The sequence below is a fragment of the Chroicocephalus ridibundus genome, unplaced genomic scaffold, assembly GCF_963924245.1.
Source record: "Chroicocephalus ridibundus unplaced genomic scaffold, bChrRid1.1 SCAFFOLD_567, whole genome shotgun sequence".
Classification (NCBI taxonomy): Eukaryota; Metazoa; Chordata; class Aves; order Charadriiformes; family Laridae; genus Chroicocephalus; species Chroicocephalus ridibundus.
In genome coordinates this window covers 1-11,228 of record NW_026961591.1, presented here as the reverse complement: position 1 = coordinate 11,228, position 11,228 = coordinate 1, and the positions used below count along the sequence as shown (strand labels likewise).

Here is an 11,228-nt window from a genome sequence, read left to right as displayed (position 1 = left end):
GTGAAGGGATCTCCTAAAGCTGGCATAACCCACAGCCTGTGGGCTCGCTCTCTTCTACAGGGGAGGAGGACGTGCTCAGAGCAGGGCTTCCCTGCTGCACCATCAGAGGGACAGGGCATGACAGGGACAGGGGCGGCTGCAGGGGTGTGGAGGTGGGTGTGCAGCCAGGGGTGCCCAGGGCTGTCCCTCAGAGCAGGGTCCCTGCACTGCAGGGATCTGTTTGCCGGGGCAGGGACTCTGCCGCCTGCCAGGGGCAGCTCTCAGCCTGCCCGGGGAGCTCCTCATGGCACTGCGGGGAGAAGCTGTGGGTAAAAGGAGTGACCTCTGCCAGGGCAGGGTCCTCCTTTTGTGAGAAGGTGCTGCATGGGCCAGGGCAGCTCACAGCTCCACATCACACCAGGACATTGGCAGAGGCAGCATTTCAAGAGCAATGGTCAAGGCAGTGCCTATCCTAGAGCTGAAGATCTTTCCAGGATTTGTGATCTCAGCTGGCTCCTAAGGGAAAGGAGAAAGGGGCTCTAAAGGTTACGACTGAGCCTCCTGACCTGTTACACCGAGGGATCAGCAGATCTGCCAAAAGCCTCGTAAGTGCCTTCCCCCACTCCTCTACCTACAGACAGCACCGGCATCACCTTTGCTTGCGGCATCCGTGCTTATCTGAACTACTCCTTAGGACCTGCTGCCAGGGAGATGCCTCTGAGCAGTGCCCTTCTGCCAGGAGGTGCCTGCAGGGCAGAGCTGAGCACAGAGCGGGTGGGATGGGGTCTGCGAGCACTGGCAGGGAGGAGACTTGGAGACAGAGAAACAGCTCCCAGCAGGGACAACTCCAGGCAGCAGAGAGCCAGGCCACCCCTCTGCATCACTCTCTGCTCAGCTGCACAGGGAGAGAGGGAAGAGTTTGGAGAAATGGACTTTGAAACCGGACTCTTCTGAGCTCAGAAAACTCCCGTTTCTTCTTCAAGAAGGTTTCTAGTGAGAACGTCCTCTAACAGAGAGACGTGTATGCAGAGGGCACCTGTGTGGTGACCAGCAGGTCACTCATGGGCAGACCAGCTCTCCTGACTCTGCATTTGTCGCTCAGGGCTCACCAGTGGTCAGGCTGAGAGCAATGGGAAAGGTGAGGATTTCTGCCCCTTCAGAGCAAGTGCCCTCACTCAGCAGCAAACACCTGAGCTCACAAAAACGGCGAATGGAGCTCCCTCTGAGAAAGAGAAGTGATTCTGAGGGGATGTTGGGGGAAATCACTTTGCCTTGGCTCAAGAAGTCTGCCGTAACTTGTCAATGTCTTCTCCTCTTTCAATGGTCAGCCATACCCAGAGGCACCAAATGTCCAACAGCAGCTCCATCACCCAGTTCCTCCTCCTGGCATTCACAGACACGCGGGAGCTGCAGCTCTTGCACTTCTGGACCTTCCTGGGCATCTACCTGGCTGCCCTCCTGGCCAACGGCCTCATCATCACCACCATCACCTGTGACCACCGCCTCCACACCCCCATGTACTTCTTCCTCTTCAACCTCTCCCTCCTCGACCTGGGATCCATCTCCACCACTGTCCCCAGATCCATGGCCAATTCTCTCTCGGACACCAGGGGCATCTCCTATGCTGGATGTGCTGCACAGGTTTTTCTCTTGCCTTTTATGATGGTAGCAGAGTATTGTCTTCTCACCATTATGGCCTACGACCGCTACGTTGCCATCTGCAAACCCCTGCACTACAGGACCCTCCTGGGCAGCAGAGCTTGTGTCCACATGGCAGCAGCTGCCTGGGGCAGTGGGTTTCTCAATGCTCTCCTGCACACGGCCAGTACATTTTCCCTGCCCCTCTGCCAGGGCAATGCCCTGGGCCAGTTCTTCTGTGAAATCCCCCAGATCCTCAAGCTCTCCTGCTCAGACTCCTACCTCAGGGAAGCTGGGCTTCTTGTGGTCAGTGCCTGTTTAGGCTTTGGTTGTTTTGTGTTCATCGTGCTGTCCTATGTGCAGATCTTCAGGACCGTGCTGAGGATCCCCTCTGAGCAGGGACGGCACAAAGCCTTTTCCACGTGCCTCCCTCACCTGGCCGTGGTCTCCCTGTTTGTCAGCACCGCAGTGTTTGCCTACCTGAAGCCCCCCTCCATCTCCTCACCATCCCTGGATCTGGTGATGGCAGTTCTGTACTCAGTGGTGCCTCCAGTAGTGAACCCCCTCATCTACAGCATGAGGAATCAGGAGCTCAAGGATGCAGTGTGGAAACTGATATCTGGATGCTTTCAGAAGCATTGAGCTGCTTGTTTTCTTCTGCAAATCACTCCGAATGGAACTCATTGCAGGTTGGTTTTGGTTGTGAGTTTCTGGAGCTTTTTTTGTTTGTTTTTTTTTTGGTTTTTTTTTTTGGGTTTTTTATTTATTATAATATTGTCCACAAAAAAAAGTCATTATTTTATGCCATTTCTAATTATGTATCTATTCACCTTCTGTGTGGTGTGACCTACAGGCTGTGTGAAGGAGGAGACATGCTTTCTCTGTGTTTTAACAAAATAAAGGACCTTCAATGAATTGTTTGTCTGAGATCCTTCCTTTGAGACCTTCTCTTGAGCTGCAGGGGCAGATCCTGTGTGCAGAGGTGGAGGGGAAAAGAGTCCCGGCACCGGAGCACTGACAAGGAGCACCAGCGCTTGGTCTTCCCAGAGCTGCTCCCTTTCCACTTCAGCGCTCCCCTTCTTAGCTCCTCTCTTGGTGTAAGGCCTGAGTGCTCTTGAAGCTTGGCGGCAGTTCTGCGGTGTGGTGGTCCTGTAGCTGCAGGCAGGGACAGGGAATGAGCACTTCCGTGACAGAGCTGGCCTCCAAAAGAGCATTTCCATCATACCAGGGCATCTCCTCAGGGCAGTGCCTGAAGGCTCAGGTCTCTTTCCAAAATGGCTCTCAAGCATGTGGACAGTAACGTGCCCGGGAGAAACAACATCAGTGAAGAGTGAAAGCGAGCGAGTGTGCAGGGCGGGAGCACACAGCAGTGTCCCTGCACAGCCAGGCTCCTGGGAGGGACAGGAAGGTCCAGCAGAGCAGGGTCTGGTCTGTGCCTTTGTTCACTGGACACCCTGGGGATGCTTCCCCAGGGCAATCGTCACAGACCAGCCAAGAACCGCCACCATTTCCAGCACTGGCCGCTCACCCTTGCTCGGAGACGTTGCTTCTCCTTCCACGTAGGGACGCGGAGTGACTGGCTCAGAACTCCGTGTTTGCATCGTACAGACGAGGCGTAAGCATGCCCATCGTGTGGGGGTGGGGGGATGAACCCGAGTCACTGACTCCAGTCTGGGACTTTCCCAGTGCCTGACGGTGACATGATCATCATCCTGGGAGCTTGATACGGTTTTGTACATATCGTATATATTTCATTATTTTCTTATTAATATTTGTTAGGGATGGAGCGATACACTTCACCTGTAGAGAGAGGCAGCAATACATTTATTGACATAAACCAGGGATTTAACAAAGTTTGACGATAAATGCGACAGTGTTTTAACAAGATTCCAGATGGCAAGGCACGCATGGTTATCTACTGCACAGAGGCCGTGGTCAGACAAGCTCTCGGGGAGACCCTCCCATTGAGTCACGAGGTTCAGAGAGGACCCCCTGGCTTTCTAAACTCCTTCTCAGAGAGGAGTCTTTGGGCACCCAGTCCCAGACTTGGTCAACGGTTTATGCCTAAAGGTTTATATATGCGCAATCAATCCTTTACATCACTTAGCTAAGATTTCAAAGATTATATGCTATTAGTCTCTTACCGAGGATCTGTTGTAGCACGGAATCTCTCAATCTTGAGAAGTAAACGTAGCTTTGAGCGGGCGTCTCTGCTCAAGGGGAGATCCTGGTGTGCAGCCCGCTCAAAGGGCTCTTGGGCTGTTCCCTACTTATGGGGGTAAGATGATTGACCTATAGTCGTATTTGCATATTGACCACCGTGCCAGTATTGCTCAAGTTAGCCCTTGGCTATTGTGTTGCCATCTGTCTCACCGAAACCACGTTGAGCCTGGTCCTGGAGAACAGGAGAGGCGCCTGAGGACTGGAGGAAAGCCAATGTCATGCCAGTCTTCCAAAAGGGTCAGAAGCAAGGCCCGGGAGAGTACAGGCCAGTCAGCCCCCCCTCCATGCCTAGGGATGTGAGGGAACACCTCATGCTGGATGTCACCTCTTAGCAGCAGAGAAACAGAAGGTTGTGGGGAGTGGTGAGCATGGATTCATATAAGGGACGACTACTCATTTCTCCTAAACAAAGCAGCCTGAAGAGACTTCTAATGTCTCAAACACTCGCAGTACCAGGCCTTCTGTCATGGAACTGATAAGGCCAACACCTGCTTATCTCTTGTGTGACTCAAGAAAGAAAACTGGTGCCTGGACGACCAGTTTTAAAGAAACACAACAGCCCTGTTTTCTCTCTCGTGAGCGACGAGCTGTTTCTCCAGAAAAGACACTATGCCCGGTGTTGACCTTTGCCTCATTATGCGTGACATGCATATTAAAGTTCACGCCCCTCCATATGCTAATGAAGATTATCGAGATCATGCTAAACATATATGACTGTAGCTCTCATCTCCCACACAAATCATGCTGCGTGTCACCTGGCGGGGGGGGCAGGGAACCCGAGACAAAACTGCCCCTAGGAGTGGGCAAACATAAAAAGGGGAAGACTTTCCCTGGAGAAAAGAAGAGTTTTGGCTGGTCAGACTTTTCCCTGAAGAGACCCTGAAGACACTTCTGCGACCCGCGCTGACTGGAGTAACGCTGGAGCCAGGACCGGTGATCTCTTTCTCTCTCTCTCTCGATCTCTCCTTCTCTACTCCGGTGCTTCTTTCTTTATCTTTCTTTTTAGGTTCTTATTCCTTTCAGAGAAGTAACACAAGGCGTACCGTACTGCTTGCCATAAGTTGTTACATACCTAAGCAACTGTTGTGGACCTAGTTGAGACCTGGTTACTGACCTAATAAATGTTTGTATAGGGACCTTGAGATTTGTCTCACCTCAGTCCGCGCTGCTGAGGATTTGTGAATCCGAGTCCCTCACACACACCTCTCTCTTCCGAGTGGGACGTGACAACCAAACAACCGCTGTCAGCATCAAGGTACTGGAGCAGCTCTTTAGTGTCATGAAATGCCTGTGGGCAGGGGGAAGGAAGCATTCCCAGGGACACTGCAGAGGGCAGAGAAGGGCTCTAGGCTATAGGTCAAGTGTCCCAAATCACCACCAATTTCACTGGTGCCACCTGCTCTGCATCCCCTGCTGCCCTCCTTGGAAGGACGCCTGGCAGAAGGTGTCCCTCAGCAGGTGTCAGACCACCGGGTCTCACCGTGAAGAACATGCACGTTGTCTCTCTATCCCTGCCAGGAGAGCCCTGGAGGTAAGAGCCCATCTGAAATGCGGGCACTTGGTCTGAATTGTACCTGTCTCCCACGGGAGAGCTGAGGGGCCTTCCTCAGAAAAGGGCTAGAGAGAACACAAGACCAGCTGCGTTAGTCAGGCACTAAGAGACAAAAACTTGCCCAGCAGACCCCCTCCTTCTGGGTCAAACGCTGTGGCAATGGGGAAAAGCCCTGTGCAGCTGGGCAGCAGTGCGGCAGGCTCGGCGGGGCCCCAGCAGTGGCACGGTTCCCAAACCTCAGGCCATGTCTGATGAGCGTCTGGAGATACCAAAGAAAGAGGCGCTGGCTTGTGTGCCAAGACGTGCACCGAAACCCAAATAAAGATCAGTTAACCGCTGGAAAAGCTCACCCTAATTCGCCCTGCTTATTAATGTTCAAAGCCACGAGTTGCAGGGTGTTCTAAGGCCAACGGTTAGAGAACCGCAACCCGAGGTGGTGCTCCCAACTGCACCATGAATTGTCTGCTCAAGGTGCATCTGGATCTATGGGCTTGGAGTTGGACAAGAAATTAAAACCTTTTCTGCATTCTACCTGCCCGCACGTCAGCGCGCTCTCTGCCCTCCTCAGGCTCTGGTGCTCTTGGCTCCAGCTGCTTCTGCGCTTGCTGCAGAAGCACGTGCTCTTCTGTGGACTTCTCTGTGCCTTGGAGTCTGAGGACACTGATGTGGTATCCTCTGGGCAGGCGGGAGGAAAACAAGTCCCTCCCAGATGGCTTTCCATAGGTCAGTGGTACTCTTTCTCCCCAAAGGTACATGAAGACACTTGCCTTTAGTCCCCCGCCCAGTTCTCCAGCAGCAGTTCAGCTGGCCCATCGTGCCGCGGCCAAGGAGATGGCTGTGCCATGGAAGCGCTCAGCAAGGGGAAGAGCAAGGCCTTCCGAGGGTGGGGAGCGATGTCCCTGAGCAGGGCAGCGCTGCTCCGCTCAGAGCCCATCTCTCCCCGGCGCTGCCCGGGCCAGCACAGCCAGACACTGGTGGCCGTGGCCAGGGTGGCTGTGGGAGCCACAATGGCCCCTTGTGAGGAGCAGGGGCACACCCAGGGCGGGGGCCACAGCGGGCACAAGGAGTCGCTCCCACTCTAAGGGCTTTCCCACACTGCTGGCAAACAAAGGGAACTCCGTCCAAGCTAAGGCTCCTGGACAAGGCAGAGAGCTGCTGGCGGGAGCCAAGAGAGACACTCGGTGCCCGACCCTGCCAGCTGAGCAAAGGCCTTCCGAAAGGCAGCCCTTCGGCTCCTCGGCTCTGCTGCCACCACCCCTCGGCACGGGATGATGTTCAGTCCTTCCGTCTGGTCCTGCGTACTGGCTCCGGGGCTCAGGCCAGACTTGGCGAGACTCTCCGGGATGAGGACAAGTGGGTAACAGCCTGGATTTCCTGCTCCCGACAGGCTGTGGGCAGGCAACCCTCAGCAGCACGGTGCTGACAGCCGTGCTGAAGGAAGACACAACGTCGGTGAGCCGAGGCCGCAGGCAAGCCCACCAGTGTCGCCCACCAGTGTCACCCAGACGGTCCCACCAAACCTGTGGGACTCCCCCAGGCCCCAGCGCCTCCGGTGCCACCGTCCATTTCTCTGCTTGGCCTGGGTCCCCAACCTCCTGTCCCAGGGCACAATGTCACACCCCAGGCCCGGCCTCCTCTAAGGCACCTACCCAGAATGGTCTGTTGCTCTAGGAGGCACGTCCGTGCCCAGCAGCTGCCAGGACTCCTGCCAGGCAGCTACCACACTCTGTTGGCCTCCTCTGCAGCAACCTGAAGGCCCAGGAGCAGCCCCAGGCTCTTCCGAGGCAGCGATCCGAGGAATCGTGTCCATGGTCAAGGCAGGCCCACGTATTCTAGCACCCCATGACTACTCCCAGGCAGCTCCCAAAGACTTTTGGCCTCCTCTGGAGACAACTGAGGTCCTGGGTGTCACCCCCAGACTCCTCCAAAGCAGCTCCTTGAGGAATGCTGTCGATGTCGGAGGCAGGTCCATGGCCGCTAGCTCCGCGGGACTCCTCCCCTGCATCGCTTCGTTCATCTTCCTCCCCTGCCCAGGGGCTGCTGGAAGCAGGGCTGTGACGCACGGCTGCGGGCTCTGCCCGCCGTTCCTGTCATTGCTGCAGCAAGGGCAGGTGGGGGATCCCGCGATCCAGGTATCCACGGAGGTGCAGCCACCAGCCGGAATGGCCCAAACCCCCCAGCGACCTGCAGCTGGGTCACCCTGGAGAAACACTCGTGACAGCTCCCCGTGACACAAAGTGCCAGGGACCCTTTCCACCTCCCCTGCGGGAGAGCGGCCCCTTGGCTGTGCTGGGGTGCTCGTGCCCTGGGGCAGGAGGTTTGTGACCCAGCCCAGGCAGAGGAATCCCTCTGTCTTCGGGACACAAGGAGCTCAGGAAAGAGACAAAGAGAAACACAAGAGAGATGTTGCAGAAGAGTGTGGACTTTATCGGTTGTTCACAACGGTCCTTCGCCCGAACAGGGCAGAAGGGTTTTACAGTTCGCCATGGCTCTGAGATCAGCCCAACGTGGTGCTGGAAGCAGGGCCATCTGTGGGACCTTCCTTCAGGACCTTGACCCTCCCAGGGACCTTTTGCATGGTGCTATGGAAAGGAACCTGCTTTCTTGGGCAAGAGAGGGCGACCAGACCACTGTGGGGACAGGGACGGGGCATCTGTGGGGACAGTGACAAGAACAGGGATGGGGACATGGCGCCTGCCGGGACAGAGAGAAGGATGGGGACAGTGGCGGGGTCAGAACTCCTGTGGGCACCCTGATCAAGACATGACACCTACAGGGATGACGCTGGGGTGAGGGATTGGGTCAGGGATGGGGACAGAACACTTGTGGGGACAGTGAAGGGGAGAGGGAAAGCAGAGGATGGCCCATCACCTGTGTGACCTCCATGCAGCCCAGCCTGTCCCCAGTCCCCAGCTGCCTGTAGCAGTTCCTCCCTTGCATGTAGACTCTCCTCTGGACATCCACCAGCCCCAGGTGGTTGTACACCACAGAGCAGGCCACCGCTTTGGGCACAGGGTGACAGCGAGGTGACATCTCTCGGGACACCACCCAGGGTGTCAGGGACACCCACAGGAACCCCCCTGATCTCAGTGGGCAGTGGCAGGGGGATGAGCGTGGGACGGGCAGGGCATCCCGATGTTCTCACCTCTCCCATCTCTGCGGGACATCGCAGGTAGTGTCAGGGGGAGTTTTTTGGGGTGAATTATGGGGATTTGGGGATAATTTTTGACAGGTGCAGCCAGACAAGGGGAGGAGGGTCCCTGCCTGCCCTACAGCTCCCTCCCTTGGCATTATTTGGGTGATTTGGAGTTATTTTGCTGTGGCAGCGAGGCAAAGCTGGGCTCCGGAGCTGAGCACGGCGAGACCTGACAATGGGTGGGATTGTCTTGAGGCTTTGCATGGAGCCCTGTCCCCGCTGGAGGGGACGCTGGTCGTGTTGAAGACAACGGTGCTGCATCCTTTGCTGTTGCGTGTGTGTGTCCCGCCCCCAGCCCCCAGGGTCGTTCCGTCTCCCAGGGCCGTTCCTTCTCCCAGGGCCTCAGCGCTGCTTTCTGATGGGGCCATGCCCGAGTCCTACAGAGACCTGTCTGTCCTGGCTTCCCTGACAAAGGGCTGCTTCCACTGGGGAAGGGGACAGGGGAGTCACCCCCTGCCATTGCCTTCCCTGCTGGAAGTGGGTTAGCCTCGGGGGTGGCTCGGGGCCCTGCAGGGCTCAGGGGCTCTGACATGGGGTTCAGGGGGCCTTTTGTACCTCTTGGGTGCTGTTTCCCGGTGCCCCCTGGCTCCCTCCTCCTCCCACACAGGCACAGAGCGGTTCTGCAGGAATGGCTTTTAATGGAAAAAAAAAAGTGTCATGAAACCTCTTCTAATGTAATACCCCACCACCCCCCAGCAGCTGCACCATTTCCCCCCCCAGTCTCCATCTCACCCTCGCCGTGGGTCTAATCTCACCCTCCCACCCTGGTGCTGGATGAGCGAGCCCTGCGCTTGCTGGGTGGCTTTGGCCAGGTCCTCTTCCGCTTCTTTCCATTTAGCGTTTGCATTTTCAATCCCATACAAGAAGGAAACCGGCAACGCCACTGGCAGTCTCTGGAAAAGACCCCATTCTAGCAGATAGGACCACATATGAAGCCATGTCGAGGTCAATGGAAGCTGGGGGGGTGTTCCCATGGGTGTTTTAGGGTTCCCCGTGGGGGATATTGAGGGTTTTTTGTGTCCCCTGGGTGGGATGTATAGACGCATGGAATGGTTGCGGTTGGAAGGGACCTTAAAGATGATGGAGTTCCAAGCCCCCTGCCCTGGGCAGGGACACCTCCCACCAGACCAGGCTGCTCAAAGCTTCCTCCAGCCTGGCCTTGAACCCCTCCAGGGATGGGGCAGCCACAGCTTCCCTCGGGCAACCTGTTCCAGTGCCTCACCAACCTCTCAGTAAAGAATTTCTTCCTGATAGCCAATCCAAATCTCCCCTCCTTCAGTTTGAAACCGTTACCCCTTGTCTTCTCATTACCCTCCCTGATGAAGAGTGCCTCCCCATCCTTCCTTGTAGGCCCCCTTTAGGGACTGGAAGGCCGCTCTAAGGTCTCCCCGGAGCCTTCTCTTCTGCAGGCTGAACAACGCCAACTCTCTCGGCCTGTCCTCCCAGCAGAGGGGCTCCAGCCCCTCCTTTTGGAGGGTCCTGGGGGGATTAGGGGCCTAAGAGGGTGTTTCTGAGGCTTTGTGTGCTCCTGAGGGGATTTCAGAGGGGCTGTGGGAGTCCCATGTTGGTTTTGGGGTATCTCCAGAGGGATATTGGGGTCATCTATGGTTTTGGGGTCATCAGGGAGTCGAAGAAAGTGATAGACTGCTGGAATCATGCTCTGCCCTCCTTGAGACAGAAAGAGGACCAGCCAGCAGAAAAAGAACTGCAAGAAGATCAAGGGGACCTTGCAACATCCCCCTGCTGCGCTGAGGACACCAGCTTCAAGGAAAGGGGTCAATGGAGGCAAGTCCATGGCCAGGGTGGCAGGAGTACCCCCTCCTTGCCCAGCCTACCTTCCCAGCTGCCTCTGTATCGCAGGCAGGAGGCTCTGGATGGGGAAGGCCAGGCAATGGACGAAGGTGGGGATGAGGGTCCATCTTCAGCAGAGGTGTCCCCCAGGTCAGAAAGGCCTACCCCCCATATCACAACCACCTTGACAAGGAAGGAAAAATGGGTTAGAGCTGGGGGCGACTCCCTGCTGAGGGCAACAGCGGGTCCACTCTGCCGCACAGACCCTTCCCTTCGGGAAGTCTGCTGCCTCCTTGGGCCTGGGTTAAGGCCATCGCTAGGAAATGTCCCAGCCTGCTGCGGCCCGCGGACCATTACCCGTTCCTGCTCTTCCATGTGGGTGGCAATGAAACCGCAACGCAGAGCCCAAGGGCCGTGCAAAGAGACTGCAGGGCCTCCGGACGGTTGGGAGGGGAACCTGGAGCACAGGGTATTTTCTCCTCTCTCCTTCCAGCTGTGGGCAGCAGCACGGGAAGAAAGAGAGGGACACAGTCTCCTAAGACGTGGCTGCGTGGCTGGCGTCACCAGCGTCATTTGGGCGTCTTGGAGAAGGGGGCGGCATGCACAGCACGAGGCTTGCTGGCGTCAGATCGGATTCACCTCTGCGAAAGCGGGAAGAGAGTTTTTGCTCCCGAGTGAGCAGAGCTCATTGCCAGAGCCTTAAAGTAGGCTGGAAGGGGGAGGGGGACAATATCAGGCTGCCTGTGACAAGCGGTGGGACAACAGCCCAAGGCAGAGGCATGGGGTGAGGTGCTCAGGCACTGGTGGAGTTCACGGACGCGAGGGCTGTGGCTGTCAGGGGGAAGAGTA

At 56.5% G+C, this 11,228-nt stretch overlaps 1 protein-coding gene across 1 annotated transcript; it reads left to right on the top strand.

Annotated features, from left to right (window-relative positions):
- Positions 1-1,314: 1,314 nt before the first annotated feature.
- LOC134509495 (olfactory receptor 14C36-like) lies at positions 1,315-2,259 on the top strand. The gene has a single exon (XM_063322040.1). It carries the CDS (start codon positions 1,327-1,329, stop codon positions 2,257-2,259), a length of 933 nt encoding a protein of 310 aa, XP_063178110.1. The 5' UTR covers positions 1,315-1,326.
- The last annotated feature ends 8,969 nt before the right edge of the window (positions 2,260-11,228 follow it).